This window comes from Numenius arquata, chromosome 2 (assembly GCF_964106895.1).
Source record: "Numenius arquata chromosome 2, bNumArq3.hap1.1, whole genome shotgun sequence".
NCBI lineage: Eukaryota > Metazoa > Chordata > Aves > Charadriiformes > Scolopacidae > Numenius > Numenius arquata.
In genome coordinates, this window is record NC_133577.1 from 21,325,624 (window position 1) to 21,349,037 (window position 23,414).

At 44.1% G+C, this 23,414-nt stretch overlaps 1 protein-coding gene across 3 annotated transcripts in view; it reads right to left on the reverse strand.

Moving 5' to 3' along the window:
• The window catches only part of TRIM67 (tripartite motif containing 67), a 33,841-nt gene extending 13,815 nt beyond the window's left edge, over positions 1 to 20,026 (reverse strand). The window contains exons 1-6 of one of the 3 annotated variants that reach the window (XM_074164998.1): positions 19,908 to 20,026; positions 19,109 to 19,823; positions 12,460 to 12,555; positions 8,335 to 8,457; positions 6,916 to 7,026; positions 4,519 to 4,678 (exon numbers count right to left, since the gene is read on the reverse strand). In XM_074164998.1, coding sequence (XP_074021099.1) covers positions 4,519 to 4,678; positions 6,916 to 7,026; positions 8,335 to 8,457; positions 12,460 to 12,555; positions 19,109 to 19,823; positions 19,908 to 20,026 — 1,324 coding nt within the window. Of the gene's footprint in view, positions 1 to 4,518; positions 4,679 to 6,915; positions 7,027 to 8,334; positions 8,458 to 12,459; positions 12,556 to 19,108 lie in introns of all 3 variants that reach the window. The other 2 variants (XM_074164990.1, XM_074164983.1) reach the window with 2 other exon arrangements.
• Between the last annotated feature and the right edge of the window lie 3,388 nt (positions 20,027 to 23,414).

Below are 23,414 nucleotides of genomic sequence, written 5' to 3' on the forward strand. Positions count from 1 at the left end.
TGTTCAAGTAATGCCCAATGCTGAAAAAAAGGAGCACAATTTTTAGGGGAGGGTAAGTGTTTTACAGGTCCCTTTTAATTATGGAAACAGGAATGCTGTCTAGGATTAGAATATATTTTCATATGGTAAAATGCTGTTGTTCCCACTTCCCAGGGGTAGCATGAATTTTGGCCCTGTGTGTGAGAGTCACAGGTAGTATGGGGAAGTGCCTGGGCTTCTTTACTCTGTCACTGGACATTTAAGTTTTTGTGACTAATCCTTATCAGCCTCCTACTCCCTTTGGGCCAGCCTGTGGCTTGAACTGCACAACCTACAGGAGCTGAGGGACGGGTAAGATGCTCCCACCAAGCAGCTGTGCAGCTTTGCTGGATGATGTTCGCTGTGCCTGCCCTCCTGCCTCCTCCTCTGGGTGTGGATGGGCAGACATTTGCCTTGATCGCAGATTCCCTCTGGGAGAAGAAAAGGTGAACACTTGTAAAAGTCATAGGAAAGTGCGAAGTGAGTTGAATAATTGGGACACTGGAATATACTTCATAGTGAAGAGCAATGGGACAGGACTAAGAGAAGAAAAATATAGGCTAACTGTCAGAAAAAAAGAAGACTCAGATGTTAAATTACAGTGCTGTCCCACTTCTTGTTCAACTTAAAGTCCTCTAGGGAGTTTTTGAAGGAAAAGAGTAAAAATATAAAGGGAGAAATGATACTGCATTGGCACAGCAAGACCTATTAATGAGTCTGAATGATGTCCTGCTATTTTAAAAGTGCTTCATGCAGGTCACACTTAGCTAAAAAATGTGATACCGATGTCTCTTGTCAACGCAGCAGTTTCAAAAACACATTGCTCAATGCACCTCACAGCCAATCTCCTCTCAGGGCAGAGTAGGGCTGCTCTAAGATGTTGTCTGTTATTTGTCCTCTTGACAAGAAAGTTGTGCAATGATGCCTTCCACCTTCCCAGATTAATTTCTAAAGAACTAAATGCAGTGAAAGAACGGGACCCTCAGAAACATGAATACCTTGACCTCCTCCAAAACTGCAGTAGAGCCCTGTAATAGCCTGAGTCACTGCTGTTGCAAGTGCCCTACAGTGTTATTGAGAGAGAAGGAATGACCACAGGCAAAGACCTGGGTCCATGACGCAGACGAGACAGAACCAGGGATAAAGCCTACAATAAAACAGTTACTCTTTCATTGTCAGGGCTGTGCAGTTCATGGCTGGAGAAGCAGAGAAGATTTGTGGCAGGAGATGTGTCTGGGGAATCTTCATGGACTGGTTTGCAGAAGAGGGAAGGAGTCACCCCTGACAAGAAGGGGCATATGAGTGAGTATTCAGATGTGGTACAGAAAAGTACAGAGTAGCTGTATTTTTTCCCATTTTGTACCTTTTATCTGTTTTACAACAAGCCAAGATTGTATGACAGTTCCAGCTGTTTGAACAAAGCAAACCTGGAACATATATTTGTCTGTGCCCATAGCTTGGACTGAGGAAATGTGATGTACACATTCAGCCAGTCATCAAAGAGGACAGGAATTTTGTGCCAAGGCACTCAGAAAAAGCAATAGAGAGAAAGCTCAAAATGCCAGCGATTACTAGAGCTGTGTATGTGCCTCAGCAGGTCAGCTAGCCTGGGGAGCGTGGGATTCTTGCCAAAGGTCTATCAGTGAGACCCTTTGGTCAACACGACTGCTTAAGCATTGCCTCTGCAACTATCGCATTTCTGCACATTTACTTTGTTACCAAATTGCTTTTTCTGTCTGTAAAAAGGAAAAAAACACACCCTGACCTTTATTTATTGAGATTACCTTTAAATACGGGCTTATAGAGAGTCCACCGGTAAGGTACATGGACAAATCATCAAAGCAAATGTAATGTGATTTGTTCTCATTTTCATTCTTTGTCTAACACAGTGAATCGATGTTTACTTACAAGCATGCTTTCACTCTAAATGACCCTTGCAAGCTCACTGAGGTTGAATGAGGCCAGAGTTTGAAAAAAAAAGAAAAAGAAATTCAGTCATGCACTAAGCATTGATAACAATAGTACAGAACTTACACTGCAAAGCTTTTGGAAGAAAACAACTTGCTGTTGGAAAAGCTACGCTGGCCCTGTTCTAGTTTTCCCCAAACTCGCTTTACAGGTCATCTCTGATGTCTTTAATGCACCTACTCTTATCAGATAGTGACTTAATAACACTCTCCTCAACACCAACATTTGGCAAAGACTGATGACTTCTTGGTGCACTGGGGTAGGTAGGACTGGAAAAAAGGAGCAGATGTGAAGAGACACATAGATTTTTCTCTGTGAAGTTGGAGCCTCAGAAATATATAAGTCCTGATGATGATAAATAGCAAAACATCGCCCTGCAACACCAGCTTCTCTTCACAGTCAGCAAAGTGATGTTCCCAGTAAGTCTGGGTGCTTGCTGCTGAAATGCTGAGTTGCTTACTCTGTGGTAACTGTATTTCTAGATGCAAGACCACTGTGTGTGAGAAGATAATGCAAAACTGGTTGTGGTCACGAAGGTAAATTTCAGAAAGAGAATGCCAAAGTGTCAGACTGAGCAGTTCAAATGTAAATAGATTTGCAGTCATAAACTGGAAAATATAAATACACTTCTATATACTAAACAATCCTCAATACTTATAAGTGTTAGCTTGGGTCCAGTCAGTGGCCTGCACTGCTTGTGCACACAGAGGTGTGAGGAGGAATAATGCAGGCCCTTATGAAGGAATGGTGGCCAGGATATATGGCATTTCCACCATTTTTTGCATGGCATGTACGTAGTCACACTAGTTGTGCTGACAAACCTGATGGGACATGCAGCTGGTACTCCCTGGTCAAGACCAAGATAGCTCAAGCAAAAGCCCTTCCTGAGGTCTAACTGTTAAGATGCAACTGGGGAGCAAAGCCCAAGGGTGTTCATAAGCTCTGTGCAGAGCAGGTTTGGGCAGAAGCACTCCCGTCCTCTTCTCTGCTCCTCAGATCATGTCTAGCTCAGTACCAGAGCTTCACTGTGATAGTATGATAAATGAGAGCACCAACAAACAGCACTATCTTTCATAAAGCTCCAGTGAATCTGGCTCAATTAAAGTCTTTAAGTCTTCAAGCTTAAAGCCAGACGAATGTCCAAAAGCCAAATACCTAAGCTGCTCTCACCTCAAGTGACCTGTGGTTAATTATCTAAGTGGATAGTTTAACTAAATTCTTTATATGTTTAGGAAGGAGAGTGGTGGGAGATTAGTATTAAATATATTTAATAGTAAATATGGCCAGCATTAAATAAAAACTGATTTTAAAAGACAATTGCAGACAGTATTCAGGGAAGTTTCATCAGTGATACTCTCTCTCTTGAGTCTGCTTTCCTGGCTGTTAATATTTCAAAGGAGCATTCACAGGTGTTATATGAGTAACCTTAACACAGCCAGTTTATGCCAAGATGCAAACCATTTTTGGTGACCAGACATTGTCCTTTAGCTGTTTATCCATTGTTTCTCCAATTCTTTATCTGCCAGATTACACACCCTAATTACTTCACCTTGGGTGTCTTAGGTTCAGAATTAGGCCCAGAGAGGACACATAAACTGAACAGAAATCTTATGCTTGCTTGGAGTCAAAAAAAAGCACATCCGGCATCACGACACAATTATCCTTAACTTATTCATTGACTTCTGGCAGCCTCTACCCTGTCACCCAAATGGATAATTAAGGCCTGAATCACCAGAGACAGAAGCTAATGGCATCGTTCCCAGGGACCACAATGTCCTTCAAATCTAGCTGGTCTCTGGATCTATCTAATTCTGATGCAGTTCTCATCCTGCTCCATACAAACCAAACTCATTACAAGTGCATGACATAAGTATTTTTTTTTTTTTTGCCAATGGCATATATTGTTCATCAGCTTCTGCTTTAAAATATTTTTTAACCTCCTTTCCCTTTAGCGTGTCCCTCAGAATCGTTCAGACACCTAGAATCAAGGAAGGGTATAGCCATGGAGGTACTTTCCCCTTAAGAATCTCTGCCTCATATTTTTTTTAAGCTAGGCATTGTTCACAGCACAGTCCAGATATAAGACAAAGGTGGTTTTTTCCTACTCAAGTGTATGTGTATGTGTGTGTGAATATTTATTTACTACTTCAGTTGTTCCTGACAAGATAGGGCTAATTGGTATTTTGAATTAACCTTGTTAAATCTAGGAATGCTGTAAAATGGCATAAAGTTTCAAGCAGCTAATGTCTTTTTAATCTTCAAAGCTGATAGATAGCCCTGCTCTGAAGAATTTATCTTTTCAAATCCTCAACTGCACCTGGTATCTCTGTCTGAGTGTGTCCAGGTCACTGCACGTGAGGTGAGCACACCCTTCTAGGAAATAGCCAATAATCTGAATTTGCTTGAAAACCCTTTCAAACTATCCAGCAATTTCAAGTCATTCCTCTTTCCTTCCTCTATGCCCCTGTCCCTCCCAGCACTGTTTCAACACATGCACGAAAAACAGAAAAAAAGAAAATCATAAAAGCTCACCCCTACATTTCATCTGAATAAAATCCAGCTGGTGAATCGACTGCAGTAAAGGTTCGCTATCCAGAGTCAAGTCAAACTCTGCAGACACTTTTGGCTCCAAGGCTCCTTTCACCCACTGTTCCTGAGATACCTGAACACGCTTGATTAAAGCATCTGAAATCTGAAAGAGAGTATCAGGCTTATAATTAATTGGCAGATGCACACATTAAAAGTGACAGAATGCCTGTGAGATACAGCAAAAGGGAAGCAGGAATACAACAGCACAACAGCTGAGACGGGATCTGTCTTTTTTGGGGTGAGGTCCATTTATGTTGCATCCTTTCATCTTGTCTTTTCAAAACAAATCTCATCTTAGGGTAGGAAAGGAAAAATCACATTTATAAAGCCTATTAAGATTATGTTATATATCATGCCACTGAATACCACATACACTTCTGCACCCTGTTCTCTGATCTGCACAGCCTAGTTTTGCTCTTCTCTTTAAAAAGCAGTCACACAAAGAGAGGCTCAAATGTTAGAGGGTCTCTCCATTCAGCAGAGACGATTCAATGGATCAAAGCTGAAACGAATAAAAAAATCAAATGAGAAGGAAGTTGTATATTTCTCACAGTGAGGGTGCTAAATTGTCAGATAGATTTTCGAAGAATACGATGGATTTTCTATCATTACATCAAAACTTAATTTCATTCTAAAGCTTTGCTCTAGCTCAGCCCACAGACAATTAGGCTAAAAGTCAGACTAAGATGATCACAATGAACTCTTCTGGAAGGGAAATCCTGGCCCTGTGGAAATCAATGAACTCAACTGTCCTTGAGTTCAGTGAAGCTGCCATTTGGATATCTGGAGTCCCTCCCAGTGAGCTTCCTGTAGGTCACAGGGAGCAGAATGTTCTTCTGGAGAGGTCAGAGAGGGTTTTTCTTTATTGCAGGAGTTCAGATACTTTTCCTCATTACTGTGACTGGAAGACACTCCTGTCTGAGCCCCTGCATCAACAGCTCCTAATCAGTCTGTACAGTAAGTGGAGGAGCCCCTCATAGCCTTCCTAGAACCTTGGAGTCACTTACTGGGACACTGGATCCCTTGGCTGTGTTTCAACGTCTTGACTGCAGGAGTAGTTGCTCTAAGTAATGCAGTGGCTCAGTGTTTGCTGGTTGCCTTGAAAGCATCATTAGATAAACCAGGAAAAGGTAAAAACAAAAGTATTTTTTGATAAAAGGTAACTGCAAAGAATGAAGCCAAAAGCTTATAGGAAAAGTAAGCTGAAAAAAAACGAAGCATGTATCTAGCTAGCATATAGATAAGACGTAAAGGTTTCATTTGTCCTGCAGTTTTCAACCGACAGCCTGCTAAAATCTATGTAGTCTTGAGATTAATATACACCACACACTCCCAACTCTTGCTTGAGACCAGACGTGACAATAACAATCAATCTGGAGTGCTAATAGGTTTAAGTTGGCTAATTCTCATCCTGTTTTTTAGGGATGCTGTGACAGACCTCTGACTCTCATACATTTATGTGTGCAGTGTGCCTTGTTCACAGCCATTTTGTTTGATGTGCCTTTCCTCTTGGGCAATTAATAAGGCAACAAAACTAATAGGGCAAAATAAAATAATTAATAAAGTAATAGAATTAATTAGGCAAAATAATTAATCAGATAAGAAAACTTATGTTTTATCTCATCAATAGACACTTTCACAGCTTGTACCTAAGAAACAATATCCTGCAAATTAAGGCAATTGTTGGCTGGGCCATATTTTGCAGAGAGAGGGTACCTGGATCCAGCTACAAGATGGGTCTTGTAGCCCTATAAGGTGCAACAACCCCAGTGAAGCAAAGCTACACGCAAGCCCTTAAGGCTCGATTTCCTCGCAGGGGAGATGTTGAAAGGACTCTTGGAGAGAGTAATGCAAAGGGCAGAAGCAAAAAGGGGAGAATTACTACTCTGCTGAGTCATAGACCTTTCCAAACTGATCATAGAGCTCTGTGAGGCCCTGTACTGGGTTCCTCGGATGAGAATAAAATAATACTCTGGAGGAAGTTATCATTGACTGCATAACATCTCTCTTTTGGCTCAGAAGGAAGGGCTGGCAAGACGAAAGACGTCAGCAGTCAGGGAGGTGGTGTGACCGCTAACTCCACACCTCGGTCGGAGAGCGGCTGTTCAAAGCCGCTAGGACTTTCTAGGTCTCCACTAGGTCTCCACTAGGTCCGCTAGGTCTCCACTAGGACATTCATGCAGTCACCAGGCTATCGGAGCTTTTAGAGAGTACTAACAGGAGTTCAGGTGAACCTGCCTTGGAGGTAATAAAGGCTAATTAGCAAAGCCATCCATTTTTAGATTTAACTTTAACATCTTTTCTTTTCTTTTCCCCCCAGAACATCTGAAAGAAAAATACCTGTAAAAACCCAGAGGGATCATTTTCTTTGATAACTTCTAGGCAGTACTCCATAAGCCCCGTGGACTGGCGTAGCTTCAGTGTACAGTGATTTATCTGGTCCCATACAACCTGGAAAACAAGCAGTTCTAATGACTGCCTTAGTTTACAGTGAATGTATAATCTTATTGTATAAGATTATTTCAGAAGAGACAACAAATGGAAGAGTGTGTTGAAGCTATGCTTAATTTAGCTGCCATATGGCCATTGCCATGTCTCCATCAGCTACACTCACTTGCTCTGTATTGTAAATACTGATAATTAGCTTGGCAAAATGTTGTGCATAGGGAATCTCAATTTTCAGAGCAGATTAATTGCTCAAAGATCAGGCTTGCTCGGGGCAGAAAGAGCACAGAACATGTTTCTGCATTTGCAGTATTCACATTTACAATCACACTTTCGCTAAAATCTGAGCTTTTAAAGAATCCTTCACTTAAAAGGCAAATATTATAGCGGATAACTGAAGGAGTGGTTTCTTGCAGATTATACTCTACCATTCCTTTCACAATTCACCATTAAGCCTGTTCAGCTTAAGAACACATTGCTGGGATTCAGAAATAAAAAAAATACATCTCATTTTTCCACATTTTGGACCCGATTCTGCTCTCACGTGGCTGTAGATTAGGCCTAATAGCAGCGTGTTCGATAGCACGACTCCTGAGGTGCAACAGCCTAATGGGAATAAACTACAGGACTAGCTGTGCTGTCTTAAATGTTGGTTCTTGTTGAACATGAGATTTTTTAAATTGCTGATCTCAGGTAGATTTTATTCATTGTTTGTCATGTTAGATTTTTCACTTCAATTTTTCCTTCTGTCTTAGATACTATTAATGTTACTGGCACTATAATACCTCAAAATCACATAAGCAGTTTGATGTTTCAAGAAATGTGTCTATTTAAACATTTCTTGACTGCCACCTTGTTCAACCATTTATAGCTTTGTTTTCCCACACCCCTTTACTGCATTTCTTTAATATCTTTTGAATAAGCACATGGATTTCTGGGGGTGGCTTGCCTGAATTTCAAAGGTTTGAAGAGACAACAAAATCCCAACATTTTACTTGGGCAGAAGGGCTTTCTTGCATTTGGAAGGTTCCAGAACCCAAATCACACAGGTTTCACTGACAAGCACCTCCAAAGACAGCCTGAAACCCTCAGATAAATAAACATTGATGGCTGGATTCAATGAACTGCTGAAATATATGCCTAATTTAAAGTGTATAAGCACAGTTCCACCAACCTGCTGAACTGGAATCTGCTGATGGACTTTAAGATTTGGTCGTTAGGAACGTTCACAGTGTAAAGGGCTGGAGACTTAACAAAATGCACAGTAACAGGAAGTATTGACAGCTGTACCCAGCTGATGAGAGTTGTGCTCACCTTCAGCTTGTGCTCACGTTCTTTGGTCACCTTTGTGAGCAGTTTTGCCTTTTGTCGCGTTAACGCATCAACCAAGGCATCACACTGAGCGACAAGACAGGCTTCATAATCCAACCCATTCTCCTAAAAGAAGGCGAGAGTCATACTCGTCAAAGAAAACATATTTTACTCCTTAAGCTATTGTTCACTCTTACCTGGTTTTCCATTCAGAAAAGATTTTCTTTTCAAGACTTCGGTATCTCTGTTGCCTTTCTGATTTCATTATAGCTGCATACTATGAAACGAAACAGTAAGATGCTATGCCACAAAATGGGCTTAGTTAAAACCCTGATATACTGGCACTTTCCAGGTAACAGATGTAGTACAACATGATGTAAAATCTAAACCTAGCATACGCAGTGCATAAATATATATAAGATAGTTCTGCCCCACCTCTTCTAATTATCCCACTGTAACAACTTTGAAAACACTGGCTTTACAATATGACAATTAGAAGAGAATTATGGATCAGGAACTGGTATACAGGCTTATTACAAGGAAATGAATCAGGTACAAAGCCCTGAGATGTTTATTGCTTCAAGTAGTTTTTAAAAATAGCTAGCACTTGACAGTGGAGATATGTATTAGATTAGCTTTAAAAAAACAAAACCAAACATGGCAGGTTTTTATTCACATTGTGGTAAAAGTGTCTGCTAGGCAGAGGCCGGCATGTTAGGTATACAACACTTGTCCCCACTGAGCCTTGCACTGGGCCTGGGTATCATAAACCCCTGTCCTATCAACGGGGAACAAGCCCTGCTACCACAGCATTCCACTGGAGATGTAGAAATCGGAGTAGATGGTACTACAGGGTCCTGAGCTGCCCTTCCTCCTGGGGATGGCTTTCTCTGGCCATGGAACTGATGCTGTGGCACCCATTCAAAGGGATGCTCTACCTCGTTTCCTCTGCTCATAGGACTAGAGGAAGAAGGAAGTGTTCAGACTCCTCTTTCCAGGAGATGTTCAGTTGTCCTAGCAGCTTTCCTCCCAAATAACCAAATTAAAAAAAAAAAAAAAACCAACAACAAAAGTGTTAAATGTGAGATTTTAAAGATGTGCTGAAGGAGAAGCATCTCTATGGTAAGCCGTCACGCACCTCTAACTCGTTACTATCTCTTAGCTCTTTCGGTGATGCTTTTCTCTTCTTTTCTGTTCATTGCTTTGTCTTCATTCTTTTGAGAGCAAAATGTTCAGCACTGTATTCCCTGGTCCCACTGTGATCCATGCATCCCATTCTCCAGCTGAGGGATGCAGGGCAGCCCTTCCCTGAGAGGCCCCCGCTGCAGTCCTAGACCTGCCAGCAAGAGGGGTGGGCGGAGAGACACCAGACAGCTCAGTTACTGTTCACAGGTTTGATTCAGACTCTTCCTGTTTGCATCTCTGCCTCCTCGGCTTATCTCACACCCTGGCTTATCTCACACCCAACTCCCCCTTAAGCCCGTTTCCATCCAGCTACTCTTGAAGCCCTGGTTTGTGTATACGGAGCCTGAATCAGTTGATGGCTGTAGTGCATCATTTCTCTCCTCATTTTCTGTTCACGCATCAAATGGGGTGTTTGGCGATATGCCTCTTTCAAGTGAGAAAGGATGAAATTGCTACAGCAGATGGGAAAATGTGAAAAATCAGATAATGACAGCAACAAGGAGGAGCAAGGAAGCAACAGGGGCAACGAGGAACAGGCAGTTTCTGAAAAGAAGAGACCAAGAAATTTAGAAGTGACTTCAGAAAAGAGAAGGGAAGGAAAAAAGAGGGGGGAAACAAGAGATCTGCAAGGCAGCGAAAAGAAAAGTAGATTATGAATTTGCAAACTGACCCAGGCAAGATGAAAGCACAGCTCCTGATAGCTCTGGCAAACTCAGAGGGGAGAGAAAGAGTGCAGATGGCTGTCTGGTCTGCTGTGCATTGAAACAGGATAATAAAATGTACATATTGCTCACTCCTTTGTGTAAACATACATTTTAACGACATTTTTGCTGAGGGCTAAATGTCTGTATGTGCATGTGGCAACCATTGTAAGATTTCTACTAGAAATAACCTGATCTGAGACGCATGGTTCTAGGTATAAATCTACACACAAAAGCTACATCTATTCCACCCCAAATAATAGTCCAAGAACTGTTTTTCTGGTCCAGATGCCAAAAGGCACTGATCAGCTCATGACCCATCTGAACCCTTTCCCCTCAAATAGCACGGCTGTACCAAATCTGCCTACCAGGAGTATTCCCTGGTATGTGCTATCATCAAACGCTGCTTGAGCATCACCTGGGAAAAGTACAATTTGCCATGAGAGAAAACCATGCCAGGGAGCTAATTAAGGGTTAAAGGGTGTGGGTGATGGTCTCAGAGCTGTGCCCTAGTCTTGTTTTACTTAGGAATACATGTGCAGCTGATTAGTCCTCCTGTTTCGGTTTGCTGAAATTTGATGTCCTCACTCAGACTCACGCTGAAGACTGGCTCAGCGTGTGAGGGTGAGATCCAGCTTTGTGCCCAGACATGCCCAAATGTTAGAGGGTGATTTCTGGATCCAATTTCCTCTTCTGACTTCTCCTCTAGCATTTTAAGCAATGAACAGCATCAAAGAAATGGCTTGGTCTTTTGGTCTAATTGTTGCAGCTCCCTTATGCAGAGAAATTTGGCAGTGATTTTACTGAAACACATTAAAGGATTTTACAACATAGTCATAGTCATAATAGGCCACCTTTAGGTTTCAGGAGGGAAAAATACATTTTTAATGGAGCTAGGTGATTCAAGAAAAGATTGGTGATAGAGTACTGTTTTGGGTGAGTTATTCCATCCTAAAATAGCTTTTCATACCTATAGGAAGAACTGCTCTCTAGAGATGCCTGTCCTTCTCCTTGGACAACGAATGAAGCCCAAATGACTAGGTTAGATGAGCTACATAACTTTTAAATAGGTAAAGTCAGCTGAGAGAAACCTCACGCTGTGTCTAAAACATGGTATGAGGCAGGTGCCAGTCAGTGGCTCTGCACTGGATTCTTACAGTTAGATGTGCTTTTTTTTAAACTAGTTTCCCAGTCTTGGTTTGTTCCCTTCCCCACATGGCTGCAGAAGACTGTGAGGGCAGGTAGCTATGCTGCCCTGTGGCAACCCGAGAGCCTGGGCAGCATTTGAGATACAAATTAACCATCTGGAGCGTTATGTGGAATTTTGATTCATTAAACTCTAAACCAAATACAGATTTTTGAACTGTACAGTTCAAAAGCTGTGGCTTTCTGTTAGTAACAGGAATAAGACTTGCTTGTTGATGGAAGATGAGCAAGCAGCAGAGCGGGTATATCGTAGAGCAGATGATGTGTATTCCACAAAAAACACACCATGGCAGAGCACCGCTGCTGTGGGTAACGAGTGTCCCATCCTGGGCACTGTGCAGCTCAAACTCCGGCAGCACATTTCCAGCCATGCTCTGCAGGGTCACAAGGACCTTGAGGATCATCTGACCTCCAGCGCTGATGAGTCTAAATTTGGTTGAAAATGGGACTTGTTACATTTTGGGTTTGTGCCCTCAATTACTGCACTCATCATGAGCTCTTTTCTGACTATCAAAGCTGAGCAATTATAGGCATTCCGCTTAATAAACGACTACATTGCTTTAGCAGCATTTGTTTCTTCTTTTTTTTTTTTTTTTTGACTTCCTACAAATACTCTAATAAACAGGTTGACTGCATTTATTCCAGAAATGAGCACATTTTTAGAAAACGCAAGATGAAAAACAAGTAGTAAATTTTGAATGTGCTAAAATGAGATCCTACATGTCCAATTGAAGCAATTGCAGCCAGGAAGGAGCCCAGAAGCATGACCAATGGATTCAATCAAATACTAATCAACACAGCTCAGATGTCCAGTATTGAGTATCAGCTTCTTGCAATAAACAGCAAACAATCTAGAAGACAAGAGGGGCTTGCAGGCATTAATTGATGAATAATTTTGCCTGGCAAATACATTCAAGAAAGGTTAGATGATTCCAGGAAAGATGAGAATAGCACAGGAAACAAAGTCATCAAATAAATTATTCACTCAGTTCTATTGATTACTGTATTATCAAAACAGCTAATATTCTACCGTTACCTGGATCTGCTGCAATAAATTTTTCAGCTGAACCAAAAATTCTTTAGCTTCCTTTGCTTTATCTGAAACACCATTTAAAGCCTGAGACAGCTGTGCCTGCAAGGGAAAAAAGGAAGGGGGAAAAAAAGGAAAAATTAGAGATAAAATGCAAATGTGTTTCTTACTAATCCTTAGTTTTGATGATTAATAATGTGCTAAAAGGCTTACTTGCTGTTGCATGTATTCTTACACACACAGAGTGTTTGTGCTAGAAAAGAATAGTTAAGATTTTAATTGTAATAAGACTTAATAAAGGTGAAATATGCATGTGGGGGCAGTCAAGTATTGTGTCTGCACATTCCACTTGATTGCAGTGACTTGGTAAGTCAAAGTACCTTTTTATAAGACAGCTACCCACATACATAAGGAGATAATAGTCTTACACTTACACAGTAGCATCTGTCATGCTGAAAAATCCCCAAATGCTTTCCAAACTGGCACTTATTTTTTTCATCAAAGCTGGGTTCTTTATAAATGTGGTAGATCCTACCAAACCTGAGGTACACTAGGACTTCAAAGACAAATCTGCATTTTCAGACTTCATAGTAATGTCCCTTTGGGGCTCCAGTTCCCAGGCTCTAGCCCAACAAAAGGGTGAATGTTTCTGGAAAAGTCGGAAAAAACTTTTCCTCTAACTTTTGACTGGTAAGACATATGGAATATGTCTTTTGTAAGTCCACACTGAAGACCTAACCTCCCCTTTCCTCAGCTGGCACTTGAGACTTCTAAATCAAACCTAAGGCTTCTCGATAGATTTCCAGGATGGGAAGGAAATGGTGGTTCTACACCCGGCAAACCCAGAACTGCCACGGTCTGACCAGAGCAGCCCCGGCACAGCTTCCCTGGAAGTCTGGCTGGGATTACAGAAACTGTATTGCTCTGCTTGTCATCCCACGGCAAGCCCAGATGCAGCATTACTTCTCCATGCAGACATAATGCAGAAAGACTGGATAGGTCCCATCGTGAATGTCCTGCAGGTTAGACACTTTCTTTGTGGGTCTACCCCTCAGGCGGACTTGGCAATTAGCAGATTGCCAATGCCCAGTTAATTATCCTCACCAAACAGATATGACAACTGACATCAGGAAACAGCAAATGAAGTCTCTTTGCTAACGTCAGGCTTTCAGAAGGTTGCCATCTCTTGTTTCCTTCGGGCTACAGTGTGCCTTGAGACAGCACCTTGCATGTAGGAAGTTACAAAGGTTATGAGTCTCTAAGAGGAGACCTAATTGAAATCCAGTAAGTCACCACTGATTCTCTGCTTCCCTCTCACTCCTGGAGGGAAGTAAATGACTCCATCCCTGAAAAGAGCACAGCTAACTTCATCAGGTTGCCAAAGTTTTGAGCTTACCTCCTTCCTGAATGTCTCCTACTTATCCTCCCCTTGTGCTCGCTCATTCGTGTGGGACAGAAAAGAGCAGAGCCTTGCAGCTCCTTCTGGGCACTTCCCAGCCCAGCTCCGAGGCAGGCAGAAGCACTGCCTGACCCCACATGGCTCTGCGGGAAGTGGGTACAAACCCTGACGGGGAGCTGGGAGTGAGTTACAGAGAAAGAAGCCACCCTAGGTTTTTTTCCTCATATTCACACAAACCTCTTCCTTTTAGCCCAGTTGTAGGTGTTACATTAGTGCTAAATTTGAAAATAAAATATGCTTTACTACAACTCATTTGTAACAAATGTAACAGGAAGACACATTACTGTGTATGTTTCTCAATATTTGAATATTTAGTATTCTCTTACATAAACTCGTCTCTGCACAAAAATTTAAAACGATGATGTTTAATACGAACACTACTTGAGGTCACAGAAGCAAACATCAGGTTCTTGAAGGGGTACTGATTTTGTGCCAGATCAGACAATCAGGACTTCAGATCAGCTCTCCATGGGCTGATCATGGTTGCAAGAGTTTAAAGCCCATCCTTTTCGGTTGTAATTTCTGCTCCATCCACAGAGCACATAGAATCATAGAATCATAGAATCATAGAATGGCTAGAGTTGGAAAGGACCTTAAAGATCATCTAGTTCCAACCCCCCTGCCATGGGCAGGGACACCTCTCACTAGAGCAGGTTGCTCAAAGCCCCATCCAGCCTGGCCTTGAACACTTCCAGGGATGGGGCATCCACAACTTCCCTGGGCAACCTGTTCCAGTGCCTCACCACCCTCACTGTAAAGAATTTCTTCCTTATATCTAATCTAAATCTCTTCTCTTCCAATTTAAAACCATTGCCCCTTGTCCTGTCACCACTCTTCCTGACAAAGAGTCCCTCTTCAGCTCTTCTGTAGGCTCCCTTCAGGTATTGATAGGCTGTTATAAGGTCTCCCCGGAGCCTTCTCTTCTCCAGGCTGAACAACCCCAGCTCTCTCAGTCTGTCAAGTCTGACATCCGAGCCTCTGGTTTGTCAAGGTGACATAGGACAAGGTGGAAGTGGCATATGACCAAGCAGCTGAGGAGGAAGCGAGAAAGAAATAGGTGGCAAAAGCATGGTGTGCACTGCCATTAACTGGCCTGACCAAATTGTCCCAGGGGGACAAGGGCTCCTTTCTTTCAAATCAAAACCAATGGTTGGTCCTGACAGAAGTAAAACTTCCGCTTTTCCAACATCTGCCCTGTCTCTCAAATAGTCTCAAAGTGCATTTCACCATATAAGAAGGGCCAAAAGCTATATGTGGGCATCACAGCAGCCCTAGAAAACAGTATCACCTCAGGCAAATTGTAATCAACGTATGTACCGATGGCAATTAGCACAGTCACGCCCGGCTCCCATGGCAAAGAGCTGCAATAGAAACTCAGCTCAGTGTCATTGTTCAAAGGGCTCGTAAGCAAATTGCCATGTTCATTAAAACCTCTGGCTGCATTAACGTAACTACAGCGTGAAGCTGAGAAGAAGACCAGATCCCCATTTGTGAAACCCACTTAGAGATAATAGCCTTGTTTTTCTGAGCATTTGTAAAAGATACCTTACAAAGCAGTGGAATTTAGTCATGCACTTCCCATTAAAATCAAATGGAGCCGCATGACTAAGCCCTCAGTAAACCAACCACGCCATAAAAAATGCCCTGTACTCAGAGCAATCTTTCTTGCTGCAGAAATATTTACTGGAAGCCAAACTGAAATGTTACAAGCTCCATTGACTGCGACAATTAGTAACTCCTGACAAACAGTATTCTACCTGGTCTTATCTTTAATGCCTGGTCTTGCAACTAATAATGTGGGTGCTGGAGATGGATACCAAGGTTTCTACTTCTATCAAATACTGGAACGGAGAGATAACAAGAGTAAGTCATTAAACCCAGATGGGCATGGAAGACCGATGCTTCCTTTGATTTTAGAAAATGAACCAGATAATGCCCACGTCCTTTTTCAGCCAAACAGTTCATGCTCATTTAACTTGTTTTCCCTCCATCTCTCTTTAGCAGCAGATTAACCATTGATTAGATAAGGTGTCCCTGGCGCTGAATTCTGAAACAGCCCACATGTTTTTGGGAACACAACTCTTTAGGCCAGCAAAATAAAAGTAGGCATCCGGAGTTCAACACTTGCCTTCAACCACCTGTGTGCCTGCCCTTCACAGACCCATCCAGCTGTGGCTTTTTTGTGTGTTTTGGTGTGTATATATATATATATGTGAAACCATTTAGAGTGAGCAGAGCTGAAACGTATCCACCATCATTCCTTGTATTGGTAGGTCAAAAGGCCTACCAACTTAAATCTGACAACAGTGTCACTGTTTTTGCTATGACAACATAAAAGGACTTAACTTTGGCAGAAGATTTATACAGTTTTACTTAATAACCTTAAACTGCTGGTCCAGATGCACTTTTTCATGCAAGTGAATATAATAAAGTCCAGCTAAGTCAGTGGATTTTCACAGAATTATGCCATTGGAGGCCTGTTGTTATTTCACACTGTTTTTAAATTCTCTGTAGGAGAAGTTACATAGAGCAGTGTCACTGGGAACCTGCACCATTAACAGGGGACAATCAGTGTGGTACAGCTTTCATGCCAGCAGTACAGCTGAGGGTAAATGCACATTTCATTGCATGGTCTGCAACACCACATGGACGAGGTTGGACGCTCTCTAATTTGCCAGTAGATCGCTATATAAGGCCCAGACAAAGGAGAAGTCAAACAGTTTGAGCAAAAGGCTAATACAGAAGTGGAATGGAAATGGATCCTGAAGCTGAAGGTGGGCAGGGCTTCTGGAAAAGCAGTTGTACAGTCAGCAGAGACAATGTTTGAAGTTTGCTGTTGTGGGATGAAACTGTGTCCTGAGAGGTGGGGAAATGGCCCCGGCAGCCCTTCTTAGGTGACAAACACCAGCCACTGGCCTTAGAAGGAGATAAGCAGGTACTTGTCAGCTGATGGTGAACAGCTGTCAGTCTGTCAAATTTACTGGGCTAAGGAGGTTTACAGACAAGCCCTTCCGGCTGCCTCGACCAGCTACGTCTGGAGCATCAGGAGAGAACACATAAAACTTGAATTACATTTGGCATTCCACTCAATGTAAGTAATTTATGGTTTGGCCAAAGTAACTACAGGTAATAAACTTGTAAAAATTGCTGCATCTGAGAACTAATTCTGAGCAGAAGTCTCTAATTCCATAACAATTTATCTGAATGAATGGGAGCTGATGATTTAGGCTGTCTGGCTATATGGTTCCATTATATTTATTTTGTGCTAAGCACGTTGTTCTGGGAAAAATAATATTCACAAGAGCACAATTTTAGAGTCCCCAAATTAGTTAATTTTCGGTATTTTTTTCTTTTGCTGGAATTTTCACATTGATTGAGTCTGTAAATCAAGAGAAAAATCACATTCTGTGATACCTTAGTCCCAGAAAAAAATGCAGTAAAAATACAAACCACCAGGGTATTGTTCTTTCTTTTGACAATATTTGACAGGAGAAAAGAGAGAAAATTACTGATTCTGAACTTTGACTACACCGGAGTTTATCACATTGTTCAAAAAGGCATCAAACAGTTTCAACTAAGGTAGACCATAACACAGCACAAGCAGGTCTCTCACCCTCTCCAAAACATCAACCACACTTGAACAGTGAACTCACTCCCTGCTCATTAAAATAATTCTGCTCAGAAGTGGATTCTGCCATTGGTATAAGCAGCAACAGCTGCAAATTTGTAATCTGCTCCTTCTGGTCCAAGAGAACTTCTCTGCACAAATAGCCATCATGTTAGGGAGGAGGTGGCTGAGCCCTTGGCAGAGCATTCAAACTGAAACATGTACTGAAGAAGTTTGTCTTTCTCAGGTGGACAAACTATGCAGATCACCCTAAGGGCATCTTTTTTGAATCTTAAAATCAAAAGTCAATTTTTTGCCTTGCCAAATGTCTGAGCCTAGCTTGTGTTCAACCATTCCATGGCTGAGGGTTGATGAGACCAGTCTTAATTTTGTCCTCCCCTGGAGCGTCTGAAAGGATATCTCTGTGCTTCCTCTACTGCCAACTGCAGCAGAGGGTGAGAAGGGAATCCTGCAGCCAGCAGAGCTGGCCAAGTGCCCTTTGCACAGCTGTGGGAAAAGTCCTTTCCCCCCAGTACAGCTGGAAGCTCCAAAGGGCTGCTCTCAACACTGAGGTATTAAAGTCTCCTCTGTATCTTCATGTGTATTAACTAATCATTTTTCCAAGGTCCACTGCTCTTCGCAAGAGAGAGGTAATTTCATACATTCTTTTAACTTCTAAGGTCGTGTCTTGCTCTTTATTCAAATTGTTGCAAACTTTTATTTTTAACAAGGAGAATGTGGCCAAGTGACCCAGCAGCTCTACCAGACCTTGGCAAATCCCTTGTGTGGCAAAGTGTCTGGCTCTGATGTCTCCCCAGGGAGCTCCAGGGAGGGCTAAGGAGCATGGCTTGCAGGGAAGCATGAATCAGACCATGACATTAGGTGAATCAGAAAAAACTTTACTTGTCCCCGGACCCTATCCATCCTACGATTCCTTACTCATCTTTGTGTCATGAAGGTCCCTCCAGCCATTTTGCCTGGCCTCTTTGGGAACGAAGTGGGAGGCAAGACCTCTCTGAGGCCCAGAAGACAACACGATATCCCATGATCCTCCTTATCACGCTTTCCTGGCCTAAAACATTCAGGGGGCTCTGTGCCACTCTCCCTCATTGACACATGGTGGGAAATGGTTGTGGCATCTTGCACTGAGTCCCTGGTGAAAGGGAGGTGGTGAAAGGGAGGTAGTGAAAGGAAGGAATGAACATACCATCTCCTCACTGGCAGCTGCTGCCACCAGCAAGAGGATGGGATGGCCAAGGACCCTGTGGAAAGCAAGCAAGTTAGCGAGATGGACTCGCTAATCCCAGGTGTCTGCCTCAGGGCCTGGTTGATCCTGAGATTTGCTGGCTAAGGCGAGGCCAACATGGGAGGGAGCCTGTGGGTTTTCCAACCCTGTGCAGAGGCTGCGGGGTCGCTGGGCAGTCAGGAAGGACCAGAGACCTCAAAGCACCATACCCAGAGAAAAAAAAGTCTGGAAGGATGATGAACGTGAAGCAGCCTCATGTCCCGCAAACTCCAACCCAATGTCAGGGCATGGGGACCAACAAGTCTCAACACCGAGCACCTCCCGGCCGGCCGAGGGGACTCACCTTGTGCTGCTTCCACATGGCGCCCAGCGCCTTGACGTCGTGCTTGCCGTGCTTGCCCTCCTCCAGGCACTGGTAGCAGACGGGGCTGCGGCAGCTCACGCAGTACATGCTGTAGTTCTCCAGGTCGTGCTCGGCGCAGGTCGGTACCTTGCGACCGCCGCCCGCCCCCTTCCCGCCGCCGCCGTCGCCGCCGCCGCCGCCGGGGGCGCCCGGCTGTCCGGGCGGCGGGGCCAGGCGGTGCTTGGCGAAGGGCCCGCGGGCCGGGTGGCATCGGAGCTGGCAAGCGGCGCAGTACAGCACCTCGCACTGCTCGCACAGCACGGCGGCCGGCTCGGGCGGGCTGCGGTCGCAGAGCTGGCACTTGGCGGCGGCGGCGGCGGCGGCGCGGCCCTGCTGGTAGCGCTGGACGATGGCCTCCAGCAGCCGGTTGCGCTGGAAGCCGCGGAGGCCGCGCTGGTCCAGGGAGGCGCTCCGGTGGCACTGCGGGCAGGTGAGGGAGGAGCTGGCGGGGCCGCCGCCCCTTGGAGCCGCCGCCGCCGCTCCCGGGGGAGCCGGCACCAGCGGCAGCACCCGCACGCCGTTGGGGGACTTCAGGCTGGGGGTGTAGGAGCCGTAGCCGCTGTCGGTCTCGCTGTGCAGGCTCAGCTTGTCCGCGTGGTCGCCGCCGCCGCCGCCCGCCGCGCACTCCGAATCCAGGCAGGCGGCGGATCCCCCGGCCGCTCCCGGTCCCGGCGCGGCGGCGGCGGCGGTCTGTGCGGCGCCCCGCGGGTGCAGCAAGGGCGGCAGGTGCTGCTCGGTCTCCGGGGTCTGCACGGCGATGGTACGGGCGCAGGGCAGGCAGACATTGTGCGAGCAGGGCAGGATGATGGGCTCCCGGAAGAGCGAGCCGCACACCGGGCACTTCAGCTCCTCTTCCATGGCCGCGGCGCGGCTTTTGTGTGCGGGGCTCAGGCGGGCGGCGCGGGGCGGCCGCCGGCTCCCCCCATCCCCCGCGTCCCCTCCGCCGCCTACCTCCCCTCCGGGCGGCGGGGCGAGACCCGCAGGGCTCCCGGACCCGGTTCAGCACCCGGCCGGAGCCGGACAGCTCCCGGCGGAGGGGCCGGAGGAGCCGCCCGGCGGCTGTCGGTGGCCCCGGGGCGAGGGAAAGGCTCCCTCCCGCCGGCCGCGGCTCGGGCGGGCAGCGCGGTGGGGCTTGTTTTAAGGTTGGTGGCATAAGAGTAATAATATATGGGGAAGGGAGGCGGGGGGAGGAGGGAGGGCAGGAGTAGGAGGGGGCGGGAGGAGCCCTTTCCAGCAAATAAGTGGTCGTTCTCTCTACGGCTGGGGACGGCGAAAACATTTTTTAAAGGATCTCTATACGGCGATGTCTTTATATGTTTAAATAAAGCCATTGTTTGTGTAGCGGATTGAAGGCAGGCGGGATTTCGTTCTCCTTAGTAGCCCTTTCTCCCCTTCCCGAAGAAAGGAGAGAGGAGGACTCTTGCCAACAAACTAAGAGTGTCCTTCTCCTTCATACGTGTCTCACCATGCTGGAGCACAACCGAGGTGCACAAAATGTCAGGCACTGTTAGAGGGAAGAATGAAAAAGGGGTTAACAGACCAGCGCGAACCCCGGTTACGAATGCTGTGGCTGGAAGGGAGGGATGAGTGTGGCGAGCAGGGGGACGTGCCGCATCAGCCGAGCTCCTAGCCCTGTAACCCCAACAGAAATTCGTTGTGAAGATAAATTAGGGATGACAGCTGAAAGTTTATGGACTGAAAATAACCGTCCTTAGAAGAAAGAAACCAGCAGTGGGAAATCCTCCATCTGTTTTGTTTACTCTACATATGCTTAGTGTGGATGTAGCAGTGGTTTATTTTCATAGTGAAGAGATTATACATAAGAGTGATTTCACTGTTTTTTTATTATTATTATTAGTCTATCTTGTTTAAAAGCCACTAATTTCAGTTCCATAAGCAGATCCTAATTTTTTGTTTGTTTTAAAATGTGAGCTGGTTGTTTCAGAGCAGCTATTTAATAATGCAGAACTATCTGGTGTAAAATGGAAAAAAAGAAAAGAGAGAACATATTAAATGTTCCCCTCTCATCATAATGTTTCTTAGGACATGATGAGCATTTTGTGACACTGGATAGGAGAGGATTTTCTAGTTTCAGGTTTTGCTTTTGCCAGATTATTAAAACTGTTGATGCATAGCAAAGGAGGAATAGGGACAGAGAGTAGGAATATATTAAAGGTTCCTCTGCCGTTTTTCTTCTTATATCTTGCCTAGCTATTTTCCTGTCAAGCTGAGGGGGGAAAAAAGCCCTAAGGGGTTTAAAGCTTGGGAGTTGCCCGGCTGAAGGTGGTAAGGGGCAGGTTTGTCCTCTGTCACATAAAAGAAACAGTTCTGACCCACATAAACCTGCCTGTCTTCTGGCTAGGTGTCTTTTACTTTCATGTGACCTCTGTATCAAGACTGAGAGTTTATAGACTGGCTGTGTGTTTGGGCTACTTCCAGCCAGAAACCTCAGCAGTGCAAGGGATGTTCTGAAACACCACTGATTCCACAGCTACCTATGCTACTATATTGCAAGAAAAAGCTGTGGGTGAAATGCAGTTATCTTCAGAGTCTCTGTTCTCTGCTCTACCGTCTGTCAGCAGCAGGAGTAGATGTATGCTAAAGATTTTTTGCAGTTCTATAGGTGAATCCAAGGACAAAATTTCAAGTCTACATTGGAAACCATAATCCTAAAGGTAATTAGGAAGGCACAGTAGCCTTTTTTCCTGGACTTCTGCTTGCTTTCTTTACCTGTGTTGTAAGGTGACAGTGCTCATAATGTGTGTAACGGTAGTATTGGGTCTGAGACATCTAAGCCAAACTGGACATATCAGACAAGAAGTGGTGGAAGTGAAAAGGTTTGAACACCAAACCCGACCAGCTTCTGTTTATAGCTGCTTTTTAGCCAGGGCTTACAACTCCCACAGTTCTAATACAGTGAATTTCACATTTCCATTTTGACCATTACTCTAGAGTTTACGTGAAATCCTAGATTGTTTGCGCTTGACTACAGAGGGAAATGGCAAGAAAGAAACTATCTCTGAAGTACAACCACTGTCTTTCAAACTGAACTTTACTTCTCCACAAACCTGATTTGGCCTCAGAGCATATTTCCATAAGAGATGACATTTGAAATGGAGATCAGAAAGTGATCTGGTCTTCTCTGTACTGTGGTGTAACTTGCACTTTGTTCAATGTTTTTTTCCACCTACTTTAGAAGTTTGTACTTTTAGAAGCTATGGCTTTGAGACAAGGGGGAGCTGCAAGGGCTGCTGCATCCTTCTACTTATCCTGCTCATCCCAGAACATCTCTTGTTTCCAAGAAATTGTGGAGTTTGAATGCAGAAACCTTCATCCCCTATGGCACCAGAGACTGCTGATGGAACTAGCATCTACTCCAACGATACTCAATGCTCTGAGGGGTTTAGGTTGCCGGGCACAGATTTTCCTCCTTATGACAAATATATATCTATGTAACTCTAAATGAGCTACTGATGATGGAGTCAAAACATCACTGTCATCCTTACTGCTCCAGAGGCCAGAACTGAAACTGATCTAAGCATTGAAAAATGCCACTGGGGTCAAGCAACCCCTGTAAAACCCCCCAAAATTACTTTGGACACCCTTACTCTTGCTGAGGAACAGATCACACCAAATCAATCACCAAATCAATCCCACTGATTTTAATGGAGCTATTCATAAAGCACTGTTGGATCTGAGCCTGATAGAATTGGGCCTTTACTATGCTTTGTAATTTTTATAATGGAGATGATCCCTATGATTTTTCCTCTTTTTATGTTCAAATGAGTCTTTAATCTGTTAGAGCTGTAATGGTATATGGATAACCTAGAAGCCCTATTCTGGCAGTCCTGGCTTTGATCTTTATTTTAATACTTCAGTATCACTAGTATCATCCCCTTAAACTATTTACCCTCTGTAAGAACTTATTAGTATCTTTTCTATTCCCCCTGACAGGAAAAAAGCTAATGAAGTTTATTTATAGATTTATATTAAAAAAAAGATAAGGCAGGTTGCAGTATAACCCCTTAGTAAGGTGAGAGATTTGATTCATCTTTTTACTGCTCGTTTTATTGCTTATGCCTTCTCCTTCTGTTTGTTGTTCCTTTTTTTGTTTGTTTGTTTGCCTGTTGTACCTTTTTATACTTTACATTGCCTTGCACATTAGCTGCTTTCCAATTAGTTTTCCCTCTTTTTTTTTTTCTCATTTTTTTTCCTTCAATAGCTGTCCACCGAGGTCACGCCACTT